A 25798-nucleotide genomic window follows, 5' to 3' on the forward strand; every position below is an offset into this window, starting at 1 on the left:
CTAGACAGCAAGAGAGAACAGAGCAGGTTTAAACTGGATGAAATTTTCACTTTTTTTTTTTTTTTTTTTTTTTTTTGGTTTCTGGTGTGTCTGCCAGCTTCAAACTGCTGAAAAGAAGACATGCAGCCAGTTTTTTATGGGCCGTCTGAGTCTGAAACGGTGTCATTCAGTGCACTGGAGCTGTTTTTGACAAGGTAAAAAGGGTGTTGTTTTACACACATTTTACATACATTTTATGAAGACCCTAAAGAATCCGTACTGCTGTATCACTCTCATGCTGCCTGGACATTCCACACACTGTCACTGATCTGTCATTAACTGGCTGAAACATTGTCTAGAACAAAAGCTGAAGATCCAGGCTCGAGTTCCAGCTCACTTTCTTCTCTCTACTTTCGTTCTTGTCCTCCACACACGCTCCGTCTGCCCTGCTCTCCCCTGGAAACACGAGCCCCAGCAGGGGTTGATTTAATCACCGCTAATTAAATAGGAGTAAGTATCCGATGGGCTATTCGATCAGTGCAGAAGTTGTCCCAGGCCGCTAATTGTATCCTCTGCCACAGCCCTTGCATTGAGTTACAGTGTGCTGGAGACTTGGGGAGAGCTTTTTAAAGTGTCCTTAGGGGAACATGTAGCTATTAGTAGCTGCTGCAGACAGCTGATTTGTGTTAAGCAGATGGATCTGACCAGTGATCTCCTGTACGATCTGCTGCCGCTTTATTAGGTGTTGAGAGAGCAGAGGACAGCTTGTTAAAACTTGGCTGCTTACTGACTCTTTAATGCAGGTGTATTTTAGTTCTCTGCTGGTCAAGGGCTAATTTACCCTAATACAACCCTATGCCCTAGGAAAGAATCTAAAGAAAATGCAGGCAGCACTTTGTGTGTAGCTTTGACTGACAGAAACTGTACAGTTGGACTGGTTGACAATATAATGAAATCACTTAAATTTAATAATCAAGCACTCCCCTCAACATTTAAACTCTAGAAGGTGTAGTTTTTGATTTTTAAAGAATGAATTGGGAAAAAATGTCCACACAACATTGTTATTGAAGAAATCAAGAAAATCAGTATGTCTAAGCTTTTTACACTGTAGCAAAATTGCTGGCGCAAAACTTTCAGATGTTAGTTTTTTGTTGTTGTTTTTTTCTTGCTGTGGAGCCAAAAACATTACAACAGCATTCACACAACAGTATTCATGCAGAGTTCACTGATCTATAAATATCAGAAAGAGCAATGTAGTGGAAAAATAATTGCTTTTAGTTCCAGTCTATTTGCTCGGTCCCACTGTGAAAAGTGCTGATTTTGACTGAACGCCTCCTGACTTGATCACGTTTATAGGTTAATGACAGAGAAAAGGTACTGTAATCACAAAAATTCCGCATCTTGCACTATATTTTTATAGATTTTCAGAAGTACATGAAATGATTAGTGATAAGAGAGTGTAAGAGGATTAACTCAATATTAAGTGGGGAAACCTACCCTAAACATTCAAATTTAATCAATTCAAACTAAAGACTTAAATGAACAGTTCTTGCTCCCCACTAAAAAAAAGTAACAAAGTGAGTTCATATGACTCACATGCTATATTTCAGGTCTCATGGAGTCATATGATTTGTTTGAGAAACAAACTAAACGGAGGTTTTACAGCTGGTTTCTATAGAACATTTGTCTTGGAATCTGGTGAATTTTTTTAAGGCATATACAATATGAGCATGACAATGTCTGACGTCAAATTCTGGAGGTGAGCACATCAATTATTACAGTTAAAAACCAATGAGTGTTTAATATACAGTTAATAAACAGCCAATATGCTGGTAATATGCATGATAACCAGCAGCTAGTTAATAGAGATATTTTTTCCTTTCAGAAAATCACCTTTAAAATTGTCCAAATTAAGTTCTTAGCAATGCATTAAACTAATCAAAAATTAAGTTTTGATATATTTATAAAGTAAATACTTTTATAAAGAATATCTCTTTTATATATATATATATATATATATATATATATATATATATATATATATATATATATTAGGGGTGTAACGATACGCGTATTCGTATTGAACCGTTCGGTACGAGGCTTTCGGTTCGGTACGCGGTACGCATTATGTACCGAACGGTTCGTTGGACTAATTAATTATATTTGGAAAATAAATTAAAAATTGTGAAATATAATGATATGCGTTCAACAAGGTAGCCCAATAACCCAAACGACGTAACAGGCAACGCCCCTGACACCCCCGAACAAGAAAAAAAAAAACACCATCTTATATGTTTATGTTAGGCTACTCAGTCAGGCGCTCGCTCACTCAGTACGCGCTGAAGGCTCATTGCAAAATGGCCAATGCGTTTAACAGACAACAAATAGAAGATCCTCCAATAACCAACAGGTCTGGTGTTTGGGTGCACTTTACCAATCGATCGGGGCATCCAAACAAGTACGGTAATCAAAATGGACTAGTACTGTACTGTGTCGGAATTTCCTGAGCAGTACGATTCAATTAACAGGCCTGCACGTTATTAGATAGAAGAACTGTTATAAATAGAACGTATGCACGGGCAGTTTTAAAAACTCCACCTACTTTGCTCTTGGCATAGTGCAGCCCAAATCGCGTTGTATCTGAAGGGCAACGCTGAGCCCAGGGTCCAGCGCCGTGCATATCGCGTCCTGTGTGAAAGACCCTTTAGCCATTTTGCAACGAGCCTTCAGCGCGTACTGAGTGAGCAAGCGCCTTACTCTGTAGTGGAAAACGCAGGTTTTAAGAACATTCTTAATGTAATTTAGCCCCGTTACAATATTCCTTCATGAGCCCATTTCATCCAGACCGTAATTCCTGCTTTGTTCTAAAAAACATAAGCCCTATAGAGAACCAATTGAGTAAAAACACACTCAATATAAAGAGTTATAGAGTTCCATATAAAAAGTTACATCTTTGTATTTGTTCATAACTACTACAATAATATAACATTTTCATTTTTTTTTTATAAGGAGCTGTTTTTGTTTTATACAGTATGCTGCTAAGAAAACACCATAGAAGATGGGTAAAGAATAGCTCCATCATTGTTCAATGTAAAAAAAACAAAAAACATACTTTGTAGCCAATTTTTTTCTTTTTGCTGTATCTAAAACGTACCGAACCGTACCGAACCGAACCGTGACATCAGTGAATCGTATCGAACCGAACCGTGAATTTTGTGAACCGTTACACCCCTAATATATATATATATATATATATATATATATATATATATATATATATATATATATATATATTTACACATATATATAATATAAAATGAATCTTTATTATAAAACAGTGGTTCTATAATATTTTGTTGCACCGCTCGCACCTGGTGTAGACACATTGTAAGGAATCATCAGTTGTTTTCCCTTATAAGGATTCACACTTTGGGCACACCTCCCCCGAACCCCTTGACAACACCCCCCCCCCCCCCCAACCTTCACCCCTGCCGATGTCATCATCCATCGCAATGTTTCACTGTAGACATCGTCTGATGCCAAATTTGAAGACATCGCCCAAACCCTATTCCCTACACAATAATTGTATAATCACCTTCTTTACTGTAATTCTGTGCCAGTGTCCTCACCTCAACTGCTTATCTAATGATGTTTATAATTACTGTGACCCTACAGAATATCAATAAAACATACACAGCATTCAATATAATTAAATTCTAACCGCATCCCATAGCTGATGGCTATGATTTTGCATTCTCTGACTCTCTCATAAACATTTAGATGTGCATTTGGCCTCCTGCGGTGAGAGCTTTGTTGGTCTGGAAGCTCTCTAAAGAACATGTAACATCTGCAAAAACCACAGGCATCATAGACTTTCTTTGCCCAACCGAGAGTGCAAAAAGGCTGATCCCAGCAACATTCACACATCCTTGTGTTTATGAACCCCTCTCGTTGTGTATAGCCCATCAAACATGGCAATGTTTTATCCTACTGAGAGAAGCAGAGCAGACAGACTATCATCTCAGCGAGGCTCATCTCAAAAGATGGCTGAAGTTCAGAGTTGAGTTAGACTTTCTTGAACTTTCTTGTTTGTTTCTTAAATTGAATTGAACTTTGTTTAAAACATGCTCCATTCTTAAAGCCAAGGTTAAACAAACATAAGATCAGGTATTAACTCAAAGTGACAATGCTGTACAAAATGTGCATCAAAACATTGTCTCTTTACGATGGACAGATGTGCTACAACCCTTGAGTCACCACTACAATCATCCATAAATAGTGCATTAGAAGTCACTCAGTCCACTCAGGTCCAATTCTCGCTATCAGCAAAGCATGAACTATGGGCGAATTATAAACAGCTTTTTTGCACCCTTGAAGGGCACTTCAGGAAGGGGACGCCATTTGAAGTGCCCTTCTAGAAGTCCATTAGTTAAGGGAACATGCGATGGTCACTTCACGGAAGTTATTTCTTTTAGTGATCATGTGATCTTCAGTTAGGAGGTCTTGCAATGCAAAGTTGTGGTTGAGTTCGACTTCACATACAAACGTAAGTAGAATAGGCTATTTAAATTTGTCTTTATTTTAATATAATACAACATGTTTTTGGCAGAAATATTATTTAAGATGTTAGTGTAAGCAATTTATTAGCAAGATTAGTTTGATAGTTAATAAGACACAATTAAACAATATCTGAATAAAAAAATAATAAAGAAAATAAATATATATTTGCAACACCTATGGAGTGTTGAACGCTGCACGAACAGCATAGGGCACAGGGATGCTCACTTCCGTTTGGAATTCCCCCTATGACTTTTGCTTCAATAAACTCCAAATTTGCTGCTTATTTATAGTTAGTAAAGTAGTTGATAAGTTTAGGTATTGGGTAGAATTATGGATGTAGTATATGATCATGCTTTATATGTGCTTCATTAGTACTAAAAAAACAATATGTTAATAATAGGCATGCTAATAAACAAGTAGTTAATAGTGAGAATTGGTCCCTATACTAAAGGGTTATCAGTCACTCGAAGTACTTACCACTAGGGCCGTCACTTTTGAGAAAAATCTAATTCGAACGGATATCTAATATCATGCAATGCATTCAAATATATTCAAATATCTACGTGCCCGCCACCCCCCCAGGGCAAGTCATTTATGAATACCGTACAGAGGTGTCATTTGTAAAAAAAAAAAAAAGATTAGGATGAGGTACTCACGTCATCTGTTCTGAGCTTCTTAGCTGGACACCCACCATCTACTGGATGCAACATGTAATACAGACGCACTTTGTTTGCATGTTTCCGGCTCTGAAAAAGACGAATGAGGAGGGAAAAAATTTAATAAGTGTTTATTATTTTTGTACACAATCAGATGATTCTGCAATCTGAATATTATAAGAGAATAATATGATCTCATGCATCTGTACCTTTATTAACTTCTAAGTTTTTATATTTTATGGTTTGTCTAATCAAGTTTACAGTGCTGGGACAGACTACAACATTTAGTAATTGTGAATAAAAAGTATTAAATAAATACCAAAGAAAAATGAGCTGGAGCAGGAACTGAGTGAGAAGTGAATGGCAGTGCCATTCTCACACACAGGCCAATAAATAATTACTGTGGTTGGCGTTAACTGAGTGTGGAGCCACAAATCACAAACCCATCAATTACTTGGGTTTGACTGCACAGCTTTCATTGCAGTCATTGTGAGTGGGCCAAATCAATTCACTTCTCAGTTTACCTGAAAATTATGTTGTTTGACAAGAGGGTAATTGAACTTCATCCTCAACAGAAAGGAAAGAGGCAAAGTGTGGAAATGAAGGACAGAGAGTGACACTGGAATAATCTGAATTGAAAGCCACTCATTTCCTCTTGAAGAAGTGAAAGGTTTTCTGTCTGCTTTTCTTGGACTCTCTCTCTCAAAAAAAAATGACACATGGACCTGGATGAAACAGACCTGACTGACTGCAGATGAATGTGGTTCAAATATATGATCTGTCATCTTGTGTTTGGAGATTGCCTGAGAGAATCTTATTACGGTGGTCCTCCTAGTTCTCCCCTCAAGAGAGTAAATATGAAATGAGACAGATGGAATTTTAGATTTATTGAGAATGGTGCTATTTCAGCACCTGAAGTGTGTGCAAATATAAACATATTTCTCTTCAACCTCTTCAGCTATAATTCTATCCACAATCTCTTAGTTTCCTATAACACTCGCAAGCAGTAAATATGCAAATTTGTCTGTTTGCATCTATTCTTGCCTGTCGGAGTGTAATAGTCAGTTGCTATCAATTGATTTTCTTTAAATAAATAGTTAAATAAGAAACTATTTATATTTATATTACATATTTAAATGACCTTTACACTTTTTAAAATAGTTTATTAAAAAGATTAATTGTCAGGCCAAGCATTTTAATATAAAATGTGCATAAATGCATACTATACAACATACATGTGTGTCATCATGTTTGAGATTAACTGAATTGACCCCAAATAAATCATCAGATGTAATCACAATTATTATTTTTTTAATTATAAAAAAATCAGACGTTTCATAGCCACAATCCACAGCAACAAACAGTGGGCTTATATTTGAAGAAATGACACTTGTGGACTAATCTGACCTGAAGCTTACCATTAAGTACTCTTGAGTCCAGGGAGTCTTAGCTATGGTATTTACATGAAGGTAGACAAAACTAGTCTCAAAGGGTTAGGTAAACTCAGATTGGGGTTGAACTGTCACAACAATAGATTTAGAGGGACACAATTTAGCTCCAAGCTCAAAAAGCCCATGATGATCCAAACCAGAGCCAGAGGAAAACATCAAGCTCTACTCATGGGTAAGCAAAGGGGAAAAATAACTGGCAAATAGAGAAAGCTTTCAAAACTCATTACTGTTAAAGGACCCACACTCCACTGGCAAAGGACTGTTTACTGAGACAAGTCATCTTTAGGGTTTACTTTATGTGATTTAAAGAGTAGATGGCCCTGTCAATACAAAGGGCAGGATTACTGAGTTTATTCACTATAAAAGACTCAATTTTAACTATGACATCATTTCTCAAACATTTAATCTTTTCTCAAACATAGATAATGCTGCAGTTTCTGATACTCTTGTTGCGGATTTACTTTTTTAAACATGTACCAGTAGTGTAACCAGGGCTTTTTAATAGATTCATCAAAGAAAAAGCAGACTCTGCCACACTTAGAGATAACAACAGCATGTGTGCCATAAGGGCGCACAAATTAAAACCAGTCAAAAACTCTTTGGTGGCATGAAGACAGTTCACTTCCATGCTGAGACACATTTCAGAGGAACACAGACAGCAACCGAGCACAGAGTTAAATTTTGTCTTGTAGCTTTTCAGTCTGACAACATAATTCGCAGGAAAAATTGTTTATAAGGAAAAGCCTACTTTATTCAACATATTAAATCCTGCTCATGCTGCGAGCTGCTCATATGTTGTTCTGGGCTTTGTCTATACTGGTTTACTGCATGGCTTTGGATCCTAGAGTTTTGAATACTAATCTAATCAGTGGGATAATGTTTATGCACATTTCTATGAAGTACAATGTAAAGGTATAGTTCACCAAAAAAAATTGAATTCTGTCATTAATTACTCAGCCTCATGTTGTTCCAAACCCATAAGACCTTCGTTCTTCTTAGGAAGACAAAGTAAGATATTTTTAATGATATCTGTAAACTAACCCTTTAAGAAAATAAATCTAATCAGCCACTCAAATAAAAATACCATCTTCCAGTTCAACTTCTTATAGTATACCAAGCTATTAAAAAATTGTTAAGGTGCAACAATCCAACAGATGGTGCTGAAAAATAAATGTTGTAGCTATAAATTTTAATTACTCATTTGCATCAAATAAACTAGGTTATCAACATGCCACAGATCCACTGCATATTATATTCCAAGGCACTATATGCATCCTCACTATCTGGCCTCTGGTTGCTTAGTCACTAGAATATGTTCAGACCCAGTTTTGGAAGCAGGAATACTATCACAGAATGACAGGAAACTGAGTGGGATTTCAGAATCATACCAAAACCTCCTTGCACAATCGTATGCACTATGCTGATGGAACATTTGTAGACAATCACATCACCTCTGTAGATTACAAAAAAAAGAAAAGAAAAAAACTACAGTAGGACAGGTTATTAGAACTTCATTTTGATTAAAATAACATTAATAAAAAGATAAAATACTGAAAAGTAGTACAAAAAAAAAAAAAAACGCTTTTAAATATTAACAGACAAAATGCCATTAGCATGAATAGGGAGATGAGAGGGTCTGCTCTGTATTACTTACTATAGGAGAAATCGTAATTGCTAACTTGGATCACATGTGCCGTAATAACCAATCACATTACAACCTTGACATTATTTAATTTCAGTCAAAGTTGTGCAAACCTCAATTGGTGTTTACAGATACCATAGGAATGAATGGGAAGTGTCGTAAACTGGTTCCCACCAGCTGCAAAAAGTCTGTGACTTCTCTTGTCGTGGTAAACTCTATAAATAGTTTAATCCAAAAGTATTGTTTAGTGTAAGACAAGTTGAAGATTATCAGATAGGCTGTTGATTCATTAAATGATAAGCCGTTTCCTCTAAAAAGCTTTTTATTTATCGTAGTGAAGCCTCTCCTCCATTGAAATCCATTTAAAAAAAAAAAAAAACGACCTCGGGTCTCCTTTCCCAAGTACCAGACCAAAAGCATTAGCTTTAACTTTAGCCATTATGTTTTTTTTCAGTTAATGTTTGCAGGCATGCCTTCTAGTGGCTTTGAACCAAACACTTCTTTACTGGTAGTAAAAATCCTGAGCATCAAGCAGAAAGACGTGACTTGACATTCTGAAATCGTTGTGCATGGTGAATCTTAAATGGGGATCAAAGTGTGGAAAAGTGAGTTCATTAGCAATCAGACTTTTGAGTATGGAAGACTGTCTGATAGACCCAAGGACTCTTCACATGATAGGTTTTCGTGTTTTCTTTTTTTTTTCTGACAGGCCCTCATCCAATTTTAATCAGAGCTTTACAAGCCTTTGTTCTGTCCATTCTTCTTCCAAATTGTTTGCCACTCCTCTCCACTTCTAAGAGCTAAAGGAAGTATCAGCAGAGACAATGAAGAATTATCCTACCACAAGATAATCTGTAAGATCCTCAAAGCATAGGAATCCACTGCAACTAAATTTAAAATAAAATGCTTTCGTCAATAGATGGACTTTGCTTTGTGTCTTCAACTGTTATTTGACCTGTTTAGGAATTTGATGCGAAATAAAAATAAGAACAAAGAATCTTTATACGCATAAAAAATGAACATCATTAAAGGTCAAATACAACAATTATTGTATTTTGTTTAACGTTTTTAATCTTCTATAAATATATGCTCATTTTATCTTCATGCTGCAGACAACAATTCCCCCACTTTTATGGCTGGTTGACCTTGCAAACCTGTAAAGTTACCGCTGTGACAATGAATCAACAGAAAAACAGTTATGGTGCAATTATGCTTTGTGGAGTTTGAAAAGTTATATATTGCCTTTACTATAATTGATTGCTGGACAATGGACAATGTAGCCTTTGAAAAACAATAAAAACTCTAAATAAAATGATCTAGACTGTTGGCTTGGCAAACATTAACTGCATTTGTTCTTAAATATCAGCAGGCAATGGATTCATCATGTTGTAACTGTACAATATGAGCTACTAAAAAATACAATTACTGGTGCCTTTTTCATGTGAAAAAAAAAATTGTTGCATTTAAAAGAGACGCTGTGATGAGAATCACGTTGATTGGTTGGCCTGATGCATCCCAGTTTTATTCTATCAAGTTTTAATTAGCACTGTCTTAAGAAGCGTCTGAAAGAAATTATTTCAACTCTTTATACGACTCTAACGGCTGTTAGGCCAACAAGAACATCCCGATTTAGCCAACTGTGCAGGAGCTAATTGAGGAAGCCAAATTTAGAGCCATATTTAAAGACATTACTGATCCTCACTGAGATAATAACAGAGTAGATGTGTTTAATAGAGATGTGCTGAATCAAAGTCAGATCTCTCACAGCTCAGCGACAAATTTAGCTGCTCACAATACAAGATTCAAATGTGTAAGGCAGCCTATATGCTACAGCATGAGGCCATTCAACCTGACATTTTGCCTGACTGATTTATTTGTTTGTTTTTGATCACACTTACTCTACATTTATGGAAGTTGATTTCCACCAGAATGAAACATGACAATAGAAGAAATAAAGTCAAACGGAAAGATATCAAGTCACGATTTGGGTCACTATTACAAAATTGTTATACTCTGCTGCAGAAGGAGGTATATAATAATTACATTCATAATTAATATATACAGTACTGTTCAAAGTTTTAAGGTTGGTAAGATTTTTTTTGTGTTTTTTAAAGATTTCTCTTTATGCTGACCAAGTCTGCATTTGATTGAAGATACAGTAAAAACATTAACATTTAAAAAGTATTTTAATAAATTATATTCCTGTGACAGCAAAGCTGAATTTTCAGCAGTCATTACTCCAGTCTTCAGTTTCACGTGATCTTTCAAGTAAATAATTATAATATGCTGATTTGGAGGAAAGAATCAATCAACATCCAAGCAATACACAGTTGGGACTAATTCCTGTATAAGTATAATTATTATGCGCATTAATGTTACATGATACAAGAAACGTTCACCTGTGATTATTGTCCTTTAGTCCTTAGTGTGAATAAGGAGTCTCATTAGAAACAAACTCACATGGACGATTCCAATCTTGTAGAAGAGGATCCAGGACAATGAGATGGTGGTTTGTCCTTGAACGCTGATAATATCACCATGAGCAAATGTAAATAAAAGTCTGCAGTCTTCCAGCTTTCTGCTATGCTGCTCATACATATGTAAGATTAGAGAACTCTGATTGGAATTGCATGGACGAAAGACATAAGCCAGGGGCACACAAACAGATAGAATGAGAGCGGGACAACAAAAAGAAATCAAACAGCATTTCGCACCAGAGAGATTACACTCAAAAGGAGAAACAGGCCACAGACCTCGCTTACTGCTTAAAAAACACCAGATAACTTCTGTTTGCTTTTGGTAACACATACCTGATGTCAGTAACGGAAATGTAGAAAAACAAGTCACCTTGAAGCATGGTGTTATCAATCATAACAGCACAGCAATATGCTTAGATTTAACATTAAAGGGATAGTTCACCCAAAAATGAAAATTGAGTCATTAATTACTCACCCTCATCTGACCTCAGTTCATTTTCGGGAAAACAAATTAAGGTATTTTTTATTAATTTTAGGGCACAAAAAGTATTCCCTTAGTTTTGTAAAACTACAGTTAAACCACTGATGTCACATAAATTATTTTCCCTATATCCATGCTACGATTCTGGATCCTTGCCGTCTATGGAGGGTCAGAAAGCTCTCGGATTTCATAAAAAAAAATCTTAATTTGTGTTCCGAAAATGAACGAAGGTCTTACAGGTTTAGAACGACATGAGGGTGAGTAACTATTGACAGAATTTTTGGGTGAACTTTCCCTTTAAAAAGATGTTTGTTTGGAGCTCAACGATAACATTTATCATACCTGTACTTGTGATAGTCTCACAGTCTTAGGTGAAAAGGTATGGCATAATCTTGAACACAAAAATAGAGTGCTTTGAGGACTATAAAATGAAACCCAACGCTGGAAGTGCTATTCCCGTCCATGATTGTCTTTCTGCATTATTAATGTCCTTTTAATACAGCTGCTGTTAAACTGTTTAGTTCAACTGCCTGGATTTACTCTCTCTCTCTTCTCCAATCTGTCTCTCTCTCTCTCTCTCTCTCTGTCGCTCTCTTTTTCTCTTTCTCTAAGTCTTTGATGTTTCAGGAGTGAGGATTAAAAGCTCATTGCAGAGGAAAAATTGTGCCCTCACCCATCAGCATAATTTCTAAAACCATGACCTGAGTGCTAAAGCCTCTGTAGATGTCACAGCTTCTACGCAAAGTTCATAACCCTTCCCAATAAAATTAGATTCATTTTCAATGTAAACACTAATTATGTTGTTTTTAAATTAAATCAAATGCCAAAATTGTGACAAAGCCCCTCATTAGTTAAAGAAATCACATTGGAAGTTTCTTCTGAATGCCAGAAAGGACTGAGTAGATTATGTAAAGATTTCAAATACAGAATTTAGTAAATGAACCTTGTAATTAAAATGAAAAGTTTTTGTGATTTGTATAAAGTTTCAGTTTATTGATTACCATTAGAGTATACTTCAGACCCTTTGTTCACGGTTTATATTACATGTCATAAGTATGCTGTTACTCTGTTCTTTATGTCTGTTTTTTATTTTTATTTTCAAACTTACTTCCTCTTTTGCCGCTGCATCACGAGTGATAAGCTGCAAATAAACAGTGCTTTTCCAATTATTTTGTATGTCCCATGGCACTTTTTAAAGTCTTTCATAAATCCTCTAACAAAATGCTTAATTAATAAGATGGAGAAATGTGACTCTCTAAAGTGAGGGTTCAATCTAAAGTGAAATCTGAACTTTAGTCACTATTGTTTTCTATGATCAACAGTCTGTGGATATTTGAGCTCACATCTGATAACACTTTGGAACTTGTCTGAGGTGAGACAGAGAATGAGAGACAGAAACTCTCCTCCACAAATCTGTGTCTCCTCTCCACACACACACACACAAAAATGTGTATATACATTAGCAGCATGACAGCATTTTTCATTTAATGCCTGTGGAGGTTTGCAAAGTTTAAACAAAAATCAGCAAAAAGATTTTAGCTTTTTAGCAGCTTTTAGTAATTTACCCAGCAGCCTCAGATGCACCTTTTTTTCACTGAAAAGACTAAATTAGTGATGCACCAAAACCACAACTATATTATTTATTAAGCCAAAAATTGAAAACAAAAATATCATTTTGGGTCATTTAACATTGTTCATTGGTCATTGTTCAGGGTGCTGTTCACATGTGATTATTAACCGTCGTGTGGGATTTTTAGTTTTTCACACACGTTGTTCTTGCCTCACTTTAGGTCATGATGAAGTATAGCCACATGCTGACAGGTTTACTTGTTGTAGCTTATCCACGTTTGGTGCAGATAAAAGACATGATTTAAAAGTGGTAACCATTTCTGGTTTCTGTCAATGATTGGCACTCCAAAAAGTACTCAAAATCTTTTTTTTTTCCCAGCATAATATTTTCAGTTGCATCACTAACTGAAGCACAGCCAGAAGTTAGGATTCAATGCAATCAATTTACATTTGCAAACTAAATAATTTCAGATGTAAAAAGAAAATAAAGTGGTAATTTGTTCAAGACCAGCAGCTTTTCTGGCCCAGTACTGTCTACTATTGAAATGCATGAAATGGTTGCAGATTGGGCATTGGCAGGGGACAAAGAGGCTCAAAATGTCAGCATCACTCAGTCCACATGGAACAATCCAGGCATTAACACACTCGACACAAACAAAACAAAACAAACCCAGAATTAATATTTTACACTGATCAGCACACTACCATCTCCTTGCACTCTATGCCTGCCTGGACAGATACACTATGTTGCCATCTGGGCCTCCTCAGGTTACAGCTCTGTTGACGAGTGGCCATATAACTCACCGTTCAATGACCACAGGGAAACATTCTGCAATACAGCTGTTCTGCTAAAGTATTCCTCACAACACAGATCAGAGGACATGCACACAGAACCTCTTATGAGTAATCATAGAAGATGTCCAGAAAGCAGGTTAGTAGCTATATTTATTGCTGCAGTATATTTACTAGTTGTCAGTGTGTCCTTTAAGACACTTAACCTCTGATTTCTCCAGGGGGGTTGTACCTATAAATACACTTTGGATGGTAACATCTAAAATGACCGACATCAAACAAACAAAAGATCAGGGAGAGATTTGCACGTACAAGCAGACATGATGTAGACAGAAAGCGATCTCACCTCATAATGTGCCACTCTCTGTGACTCTGAGATGAGCTGAGCGCTGCACACTTTGCAGTAACTGTCTGTGAAAAGGCCTTGATCCACCTCTGTTGACTTCATCTGAACAACAACAAAAAAAACTATGATTATATTTCGGCACTTTATTATACGCTTCCATCACTAAACACTGTGAATTTGAAAATGACAGGAGTCGAAATCGCTGCATGTACTGCACTGCTATTTTAGATGTACTTTTGGGGAAAACAGTGTCATGAAAATGTGTCACATGAATTATTCATAAAGACATGTTGTTTCTGTCACTTTAATTATTTCAGCATGCGTCACACATATTAAAACACAGAACCAGCGTGAGGACATGACATGCCTCTATTACAGCTGCAGTTCACTCCCAGAACGGCTTATAAACAGACTGCAGGGGTTGTAAAGCAACAGATGAAACCTTCATATGACCTTCATGTGATGAAGACAACATTGAAATGGTTGCAGATTATACATTTTACTTTCGGCAAATGCTAAGCTTTACTCGAAATTAGATCTAAATTTTTGTGCAATTTATTTGTGTGGGTCCCGGGTAATGAAGGAACTGATCACTCTGTAGTTGCCCTTTGCACACTCTGCCTTATAGACCAATTAGAGTGTTTTTTTTTACTGCCAATTACTAACAGCTGCAATGATGTGGAGACCAGGTTTTTAAAAGCCTACAGACTATGTTTGAAAGTAGATGACATGCTGCACAGTTGATTATTGTTTTAACAGACAGCGGATTTGCATGAAGGCACTTCCTAAGAAAACTCAGAAAGTCACAGGCCAAAGAGAGGGGTAATACCTGGAGAGAGTCTGCTTTATCACACAGACCCCTGCAAGACAGCAAACTATTTGTTTGTAACTTCTTGCCCTATAGTGTGATATCATGACACTTTAAAAGTTATGTTGAGGTTTTTGGTGTTGTACTTGAATGCTTAAAAATTCATTAGACCGGTAGCCTTGTGGCAAAAATTAGTTCCAGCTGAATTTGTAATTTAACCGATCACCATAACTTTGATTGGCTAGTTTGAGTGTTTTAAAGTTCCTGTAAGAGAATCCAGTTCACCTGATGGCTATTTTTGTGATGATCTCGGGCAGCTACTTTTCATGTAACTGATAGAATACAAAATGCAGCTGTTTGAACGAATTGAAGCCGAGATAAAACAGAAGTAGCAACAGATCTTTTCTTTCGGTATTGTGAGTGAAAGAAATGATCGAAAGAGTAAAAAATTGATGCAGATCTGAAAGCAGTTGATTATAAGAAAGGTATTGGGTTTAAGCAGACTAAATGCTTTTTTATACATACTTTAGTCTGGTTTCATCAGAAATTAAAAATTAAAGGATCAAAACTTTTTTTTTTTTAATGGGAAATGCATGGACGAATCATTCACAGTTAGATCAATAACATGCATTTTAAAAGATGGGTGAATTTTTATGCCAGCAGATTGAGAAACTGGGATTTTCACATTTTGAGCGTGGCCTGATTTGCAAATGCTAATGACTGCAACTTCTCGAAGACAGAATAAATAAACATACTCAATAGTTTCCAGATAGTCTGTTTTCTACGCTAATTCTTGCATACATAGGAATCACACCATTACCATATTCAAACTATTCAAATAAAATGATTATAATCTTACATTCAGTAGCTCAAATCTATCCCACGCTGTTGCTAATCTAGATATTTTCTAATTCTTCATCACATTAAGAGCTTAGGTAAATCTTCAGTAGTGCTCAGTTGCGCTTTCTAAGATTTTAATTTCAGATTCTAACACTCTGCTCTCATACTTTATGAGGGACATGTGGAAAGTACTTTGCTGTTTTAAATTGTGATGCATCTGCAAAACCATACACCAACATTAAGGACACTGTCCACGGTTTTTCAGCTTTCTTTTGTTTGTGGCCTCAGTTTTACCATCATCAGAGAAAAGGCAACTTTCTCCAACAAAGGACTTTACACATGCTGAATTCAGACAACAATTTTCCACAGGTATTCCAGCAGCTTAAGTTTGCAGAGATGAAGATTAAAAAAATAACTAAAAGATAACCAGAAGAGAAGAGAAGCCGAAAGAAGGTGTGGGGAGAGGAGCTCACTCTCCCTCTCTGAGGAAACTGTGCAACTGTGCAAAATACCACCACTGCAGCCCAAGCTCCATCGCGCTCATTAACACATACATACACACACCGCACACATCTAAAAAACAATTGCATTATTAATCAGTCTGCTTAGAGAGAGGAATCGGGCTGACAGAGTTGAAGAGTTTCCCCCCTTACTTATTTGCCATGTGTATGTGATTAGAAGACAAATTTACCTTATTTCCTTTCTTAATAAAATGTCTCTAGCTTTAGTGTGCACAGTTTATCAGTGCATGTTAATCAAAAGCTTTTTTCATAATCTTTAATCAAAAACCTTCTTTGCCTCAGCTGCTGTCACACATCATGGATCACAGAACGAAAAGCACTATACAAATAAAAATAACTTGACTCCAACTCCTCTGCTGATAAAAACGAGAAAGTCTAGAACAGATTTTCAGACTGCCAAGGACCTTGAGACTTGCATGGAAAGCTTTAATAGAAAGTTCAGAATTAAAATGTTGTATTTATTTATTTTTGTAAAAACAGTAGTACAACCGTTTCCAACATTATTTCTTGAGCACCAAATCAATAAGAATAAAAGCTAATTATAAAAATATTGGAAACACTTTAGTATAAGGATCAATTCTCATTATTAACTAGTTGCTTATTAGCATGCCTATTCTGCATGACGATATTCTACATCCCTAATCCTACCAAATACCTAAACTAGAGCTTATTGAGGCAAAAGTCATAGTTAATGGTTTGTAAATGGCAAGAATTGCACTTTATTTCATACTCAAAATAAAGTGTGATCAGAATATTATTAAAAAAACATTATAACAACAATAATATGTATATATTATACATTGAAAATAGTGTATGTTTTATTACATTTTCCACTGAACTGTATTTGTTAATGCTTTACATGTAGTCCAAAATCATCTTCTAAAGACTATGCAAAGCCGAGTGAACAGATACCGTCCATCACTCAAACTCCCAAGCCACACACGACTGCATTGCGCCTTAGAAGACGAAATATCATTTGGAGAAATACTGTGCACGTGTTTCCAAAGTGAGGAGCATGCATGTGGGCTGCTGTAGGAAGTGCAGAGAGGGCAGTGCAGTGGGTGGCCCTGAGAAATGTTCTGGCTGTCAAAGGTGTGCTGTAATCAGGGAGGGGAGGCACTGAGCTGGACGCCAGCTGCTCAAGGTCTTCTACTGTCACTTTAGTTGAAGAAAGTCCCGACACTGCAAAAACACTTTCAGATCTCACTCACTCTTTAAAACTGAAGAAAATAACTGTCGCTCTGCTCATAAACTCCATTCCAGTTTGGTGCTTTGGATTCTTTGACCTCGACCCTAAGGCCAAAAAGTGATATTCAAAACAACAGCACACTTATTCATGAGTATACTGCATTTGACTGTTTTTCCAGTGATTTAAAATAGGTTCAAAAGGATGCAACCAAACACAGCAGCATATTAACCAAGTCAGTACATTTCCAATCCCTGCTGGTGCTTTAACAGGCATGCAAACACATCAGTGCTGGTTGCTGAGTAATGTCCTCATGTCCTACTTGAGCTCATTAGCATTCTGAGGCAACACATCCCAATGCACAGAGAAAAGCAACTGGAAACACAGTGTCTGTGTGTCCTCTATAGTAATAAGAAGAATTACAATAGGCAGCAGGTAGACATGGAAAAAACACAACTTTGTGGTTTTGTATTAGATTGTCTTAATGTAAAAAAAAAAAAAAAAAAAAAAAAAAACTGAAGAATAGAAAAAAAATTGATTAGATGAAATGAAAAATGATTTATTTATCAATGAGTGTGCTGCAATCATACACTGTGAGTACGAGACTGCATTTTAATGATGAATGAGAGGTCTTGAGCAGGATGATATTCATTAAATTACAGCAACTCCAAACTGCTGTTTTGTTTGTCAAAACTGACTGATTATTAATTAGTTTGAACACTATAATAATTTCATTGTTTTAATGACTATTAACAATAGTGACTAACTATATAGTATGCATGCTACAACTGAAAAATTTGGGGTTGGTAAAATGTTTAAAATCTTTAAGGTTTTTATGCTTACAAAGGTTGAATTGAATTTACTTAACCGTAAAAGCTTATTTGATCAAAAATGCAGTAAAACAGTAATATTGTGAAATAATAATATCATAATAAATAATAATATCATACTGTTTCATATATGTGTGTGTGTTTTTTGTTTACATTTTTATTTTATTTTATGTAATTTATTTCTGTAATGGCAAAGTTACATTTTCAGCAGCCATTACTCTAATTCAGTGTAACATGATACTTCAGAAAAAAAGTGTATATGCTGATTTGCTGCTCCATAAATATTTGTGAAAATAGTTGTGCTGCTTAATATTTTTGTGGAAACGTTAACATTCTAAACGTCTCTAATTGCACTTAATAAAAAATAATAATAGTGACCCCAGACGTTTGAAAACACACACACACACACACACACACGCATACACACAGGCATACACACACACACACACACACACACACATACACACACACACACACACACACATATATATATATATATATATATATACAGTCTTGTTCAAAATAATAGCAGTACAATGTGACTAACCAGAATAATCAAGGTTTTTAGTATATTTTTTATTGCTACGTGGCAAACAAGTTACCAGTAGGTTCAGTAGATTCTCAGAAAACAAATGAGACCCAGCATTCATGATATGCACGCTCTTAAGGCTGTGCAATTGGGCAATTAGTTGAATTAGTTGAAAGGTGTGTGTTCAAAAAAATAGCAGTGTGGCATTCAATCACTGAGGTCATCAATTTTGTGAAGAAACAAGTGTGAATCAGGTGGCCCCTATTTAAGGATGAAGCCAACACTTGTTGAACATGCATTTGAAAGCTGAGGAAAATGGGTCGTTCAAGACATTGTTCAGAAGAACAGCGTACTTTGATTAAAAAGTTGATTAGAGAGGGGAAAACCTATAAAGAGGTGCAAAAAATGATAGGCTGTTCAGCTAAAATGATCTCCAATGCCTTAAAATGGAGAGCAAAACCAGAGAGACATGGAAGAAAACGGAAGACAACCATCAAAATCGATACACTGTAAAAAGTTTAACTATTATTTACTCAATTTTTTTGGTGAAACATTTTTACACTCAAAAAAATTGAGTAAATTTTAAAGCTGTGAAATCAATGAAATATACTGTTTAAATTGAGTAATTGTAAGTAAAAAAATTAAGTAAATCTGAGTAACTGAATTACTTTATATGAGAAATAAAATTAATTGGATATAATCAAAATTATAAAACACCACAACTGTAATTCTATGTAAAATAAAAAAAAAATATTGAGTAGATATAATTGAAATATTGGATGAAATTTTACCAAAAAAAATGTGCTACGTTTACTACATGTAAAAGTGAATTTAACTTAATATTGGACTATAAATTATCAAAATGCTGCATTCACTTTTTTTTTTACACCATTTACCCTTTATAATTAATATAATAAAACCAAATAAAGAAAGAAACACATTTTTTATTGAAAATTTATTTGTCAATTAAACATAAGACAAAGTCTAAAATCAACCTTTGAAACATTGTATCCATTTTAATATTCCAGTAGATAGCAAAAATTAAAAACTGTAAAGTAGCCATAAGGGAAATGATTAAACCTTATGAAACATTTCATCCATCTTAGTATTCAAGTAGATTACATGTAAAATACGATAGCCGTAAGAGAAATGACATCTTTGTTCCTGGTGCATACCAGCCATTTGCAGTCACACTCAACATTAAACCATAAAAAAATATAAAAGCAACACTTACATCAATATTAAAGGGATAGTTCACCCAAAAAGATGATGTTGTCATAATGTACTCGCCCCCCCGGGTTGTCCCAAATCTGTACGAATTTCTTTCTTCTGTTGAACACAAAATATATTTTAATGAATGTTGGTTAACAGATAGTTGAAAGTTGGCACTGACTTCCATGATAGGAAAAAAAAAAAAAAAAAAAAGTATACTATGCAAAGTCAATGGCAACCTTTAACTGCGTTAACCAACACTCTTTAATACTTGGCTGAATGTCACGTCAATTCACTTAAAATATCTTTTGTGTTCAACAGAAGAAAGAAACTCGTACAGGTTTGGGACAAATTGAGGGAGAGTAAATTATGACAACATCATCTTTTGGGGTGAACTATGTCTTCAACAGAATTAATAAGATAACAGAAACACTTCCATCAGGAATACCCATTCTGTGCGATGACCATGAACCACTACTATGCAAGAAGATAATTTTTTAACCTCTGAACATTAACAGAGTTTTGGAGGATCCAGCTCAAGAAACAGTTTTTGGAACAACTCAAGTGAGTACAGGGTCCTTCTCAAAATACTAGCATATTGTGATGAAGTTCATTATTTTCCGTAATGTAATGATAAAAATTTAACTTTCATATATTCTAGATTCATTGCACACCAACTAACACACCAACCAAATATTTCAGGTATTTTATTGTTTTAATACTGATGATTTTGGCATACAGCTCATGAAAACCCAAAATTCCTATCTCAAAAAATTAGCATATCATGAAAAGGTTCTCTAAACGAGCTATTAACCTAATCATCTGAATCAACTAATTAACTCTAAACACCTGCAAAAGTTCCTGAGGCTTTTAAAAACTCCCAGCCTGGTTCATTACTCAAAACCGCAATCATGGGTAAGACTGCCGACCTGACTGCTGTCCAGAAGGCCATCATTGACACCCTCAAGCGAGAGGGTAAGACACAGAAAGAAATTTCTGAACGAATAGGCTGTTCCCAGAGTGCTGTATCAAGGCACCTCAGTGGGAAGTCTGTGGGAAGGAAAAAGTGTGGCAAAAAACGCTTCACAACGAGAAGAGGTGACCGGACCCCGAGGAAGATTGTGGAGATGGACCGATTCCAGACCTTGGGGAACCTGCGGAAGCAGTGGACTGAGTCTGGAGTAGAAACATCCAGAGCCACCGTGCACAGGCGTGTGCAGGACATGGGCTACAGAGAAGCAGCACTGGACTGTTGATCAGTGGTCCAAAGTACTTTTTTCGGATGAAAGCTAATTTTGCATGTCATTTGGAAATCAAGGTGCCAGAGTCTGGAGGAAGACTGGGGAAAAGGAAATGCCAAAATGCCTGAAGTCCAGTATCAAGTACCCACAGAAAGTGATGGTGTTGGTCCACTGTGTTTTATCAAGGGCAGGGTCAATGCAGCTAGTTATCAGGAGATTTTGGAGCACTTCATGCTTCCATCTGCTGAAAAGCTTTATGGAGATGAAGATTTCGTTTTTCAGCACGACCTGGCACCTGCTCACAGTGCCAAAACCACTGGTAAATGGTTTACTGACCATGGTATTACTGTGCTCAATTGGCCTGCCAACTCTCCTGACCTGAACCCCATAGAGAATCTGTGGGATATTGTGAAGAGAAAGTTGAGAGACGCAAGACCCAACACTCTGGATGAGCTTAAGGCCGCTATCGAAGCATCCTGGGTCTCCATAACACCTCAGCAGTGCCACAGGCTGATTGCCTCCATGCCACGCCGCATTGAAGCAGTCATTTCTGCAAAAGCATTCCCGACCAAGTATTGAGTGCATAACTGAACATAATTATTTGAAGGTTGACTTTTTTGTATTAAAAACACTTTTCTTTTATTGGTCAGATGAAATAAGCTAATTTTTTGAGATAGGAATTTATGGTTTTCATGAGCTGTATGCCAAAATCATCAGTATTAAAACAATAAAAGACCTGAAATATTTCAGTTGGTGTGCAATGAATCTAAAATATATGAAAGTTTAATTTTTATCATTACATTATGGAAAATAATGAACTTTATCACAATATGCTAATTTTTGGAGAAGGACCTGTATTTGTGGGTCTTGGGATATCTCAAATCCAATGTGACTCCTGAAAGATGGCAGCAGGCTCTGCTGAGATTCCCAAGATTACATCGCTGACTGCCCCATTATTGTTTCGAAGGATGTAGATTTTTATGACCTCCTCTGCCAACTCTGCTTGTACGAAGACGGGTAGATCAGCTGAACCCTACAGGCAAATTTTAAAGATAACTGGTTAGAGCTAACATTCAAAACTGAATGTTACAAGAAAGTTACAAATACACAAAACAAGTAGCACCTGAAGAAGCAAACATTCTGTTGGACCATATGATAGGTAAAATCTCAAACAAAGTTTACTAGGGGGAGGAGTTGCAAAAATTAACAGCATTCTTCTTAACAAGAGGACAGGTTAATTTTCTACATAGGGACATTTATTTTTTAACAATAAACCTAGAAGAAAAATGAAAAGAGACCAACTGCGAGCTTCTATGCTGTAAATCAATGCTATAGGCTTTTATTGAGGTCCGCATTATTTCAACCAATTTCTTTATAAACATGTTTAATATTTAAGTAAAATGACTAATGGTTTTGAAACAAAAAAGCTTGTTTAATTGCACTACTTGAAAAAAATATGCATTGCATTAACCCTCACACTCAACCCTTAACCCTCTAAATAATTCTGTGGCTTAGTAAATATTACAGTAATATTTAACTTTATTAACTTAATAAAATCTCTGAATATAGTTTACTTGATTATACAAAAGATGGCTTTCCTGTAGCTCAAACAGTAGAGCGTCGGCGCTAGCAAAAATTGATTAAATTGTAAATGTGTACCTTGAAATGCAATGCAAGTTACTTTGGATAAAAGTGTCTGCCAAATGCATAAATGTAAACATATTAACGGACTAAAAATACAACAGTTTATTTTATCTAAAATGTACAGTTATATTTTATTTTTTCCACTAAAACAATTTAGTATTAGACTAACAAATTGTTTATTTATAATACACATAATATATTTGTGAAATTTCTATCAATTTATTTAAGGATGGAAAATTAAACTGATCTGTTTCAGGGAACAAAAATATTACAAATAATTTCAAATCAAAATGAATATATTTAAACACACTCTTAAGAAATTTAGGAAGTTTACTCAATTAAAACAACGTACCCCTCCCCCAGCCTCCGCTGTCCTTCAATACCCACCAGGTCTGGATTTGTTACATTAAAAAGCTTACGGTTTTCAAACTTTTGACCGATATTGTATGTGATCTAGGTTTCAGTGCACTAGAATGATTTTACAATGGAGCAGGCCTTAAACTGTCCGACTCCCTATAGTGGGAGTAATTATGATGTTTTACAACAACGTGACAGCTTTTTACAAGAAAGAATGTTGTCATTTGAAAGTTCATAAATGATGTGTTCCCTTTTGACAAGCCACTGACCCCAAAGGGGAACCTGTACAAAATCGTTTTTCATTGGGCATGTATAGTTATAGTTGCTGGACCACGGTACACTTATCGTTAGACTTTCAAATGGCGGTTGAAATAAACGGTGATCCAAATAGTACGAACGTTAACCCACTCCAAAAAAAAAAAAAAAAAAAAAAAAAAAACTAACATACATATGAGAGGAGTGCGGGTCTTGCCGTTGCTGAGGAAAGCCGTCCTTCAGGTGACTTCGATTAAGCTACGAAACTTGTTGAATATGACGTAAAATACAAAGACAATTGTTAGAAAATGCTTAATAATTATTAACTTTTTAATAAAGTGTTACAAACGTAAGTAGGATTAGCTGACTAACGTTACTTACCAGGAGTTGTGAGGAGTATGGCTAGTCGACGTCGCTGCTGAGGAAAGCAGATTTTTTTTTTTTCTGCGGAGCTGCACACGTGATCACTTTAGCCGCGAAATTTACTCAATTTATTTAAACTGTCATTTATTAAGTTGGAACTTTATTTAGGAAAATTGGTTGGAAATACTTAATAATTTTAGTTTCTAAAACAGATCAGTACAAGTAAATAATTATCAAATATTTCTATTAGAATTCACCAGAAATATTGAAGGTATATTAAAAATATAATTAGTTAGTTAAATACTTATTTATTTTCATTACATAAACTTAAATAATATATGTAAATTTTAGAGAAATTATTTGTTGGATTTTTAATTATTCTTTTTAATCTGACCCACTCAAAATATCACTTAAATGATTTCAAAAGATTTTATTAAGTTAATATAGCTCTTTATTTTTGTGAAATTTACTAAGCCACTGAATTATTTTTTACAGTGTAGAAGAATAACCAGAATGGCAAAGGCTCAGCCAATGATCACCTCCAGGATGATCAAAGACAGTCTGGAGTTACCTGTAAGTAGTGTGACAGTTAGAAGACGTCTGTGTGAAGCTAATCTATTTTCAAGAATCCCCCGCAAAGTCCCTCTGTTAAAAAAAAGGCATGTGCAGAAGAGGTTACAATTTGCCAAAGAACACATCAACTGGCCTAAAGAGAAATGGAGGAACATTTTGTGGACTGATGAGAGTAAAATTGTTCTTTTTGGGTCCAAGGGCCACAGGCAGTTTGTGAGACGACCCCCAAACTCTGAATTCAAGCCACAGTACACAGTGAAGCATGGAGGTGCAAGCATCATGATATGGGCATGTTTCTCCTACTATGGTGTTGGGCCTATTTATCGCATACCAGGGATCATGGATCAGTTTGCATATGTTAAAATACTTGAAGAGGTCATGTTGCCCTATGCTGAAGAGGACATGCCCTTGAAATGGTTGTTTCAACAAGACAATGACCCAAAACACACTAGTAAACGGGCAAAGTCTTGGTTCCAAACCAACAAAATTAATGTTATGGAGTGGCCAGCCCAATCTCCAGACCTTAATCCAATTGAGAACTTGTGGGGTGATATCAAAAATGCTGTTTCTGAAGCAAAACCAAGAAATGTGAATGAATTGTGGAATGTTGTTAAAGAATCATGGAGTGGAATAACAGCTGAGAGGTGCCACAAGTTGGTTGACTCCATGCCACACAGATGTCAAGCAGTTTTAAAAAACTGTGGTCATACAACTAAATATTAGTTTAGTGATTCACAGGATTGCTAAATCCCAGAAAAAAAAAATGTTTGTACAAAATAGTTTTGAGTTTGTACAGTCAAAGGTAGACACTGCTATTTTTTTGAACACACCCCTTTCAACTAATTGCCCAATTGCACAGCCTTAAGAGCGTGCATATCATGAATGCTGGGTCTTGTTTGTTTTCTGACAATCTACTGAACCTACTGGTAACTTGTTTGCCACGTAGCAATAAAAAATATACTAAAAACCTTGATTATTCTGGTTAGTCACATTGTACTGCTATTATTTTGAACAATACTGTATATAGTCACAGACACTGACAGAAACACAAGATCACTATAAAGCTGAATTTAAGAAGTATAATATCAAAACCATGTTTTATATAACTTTGTGACAGTTTGCAAAATTTAAGTACAGAATCAACATCACTTAAGTAGGTCTATAAGCACCCAAAAGCAAACAAATCTTCAGGGCAAAACAACTAGATTTGTTCCATTCTGCCTAAACAAAATAACACATCCTGAATAGCTCCTCATACTGCATAAACAAGACTGACAGAAGAAGATATGTCTCAAGAAAATAAGATAAATAATGTAAAAGAAAGAAAAGAGAGTCTTGCACTGCTCAGCATCTGCCTGTTTTCATCTGCTAATCTTTCTAATGTTGTGTTGTATTCACACAGTTGTTCAGCCTGCCTGACAAGGCTTTGAAACTACCTTTGTAGTGCTTATGGATAATTCAGAACCTGTGTACAATATGTGCAGGG

General features: G+C 35.8%; 1 protein-coding gene across 1 annotated transcript in view; it reads right to left on the reverse strand.

The window, feature by feature from the left end:
- Nucleotides 1-25798, reverse strand: part of LOC127958023 (zinc finger matrin-type protein 4-like) — a 76308-nt gene that overhangs the window by 44755 nt on the left and 5755 nt on the right. The window contains exons 2-3 of the mRNA XM_052556805.1: nucleotides 13954-14055; nucleotides 5196-5285 (exon numbers count right to left, since the gene is read on the reverse strand). Of these exons, the coding sequence (XP_052412765.1) occupies nucleotides 5196-5285; nucleotides 13954-14055 (192 nt within the window). The remainder of the gene's footprint in view (nucleotides 1-5195; nucleotides 5286-13953; nucleotides 14056-25798) is intronic.

This window comes from Carassius gibelio, chromosome B5, assembly GCF_023724105.1.
Source record: "Carassius gibelio isolate Cgi1373 ecotype wild population from Czech Republic chromosome B5, carGib1.2-hapl.c, whole genome shotgun sequence".
Taxonomy (NCBI): domain Eukaryota; kingdom Metazoa; phylum Chordata; class Actinopteri; order Cypriniformes; family Cyprinidae; genus Carassius; species Carassius gibelio.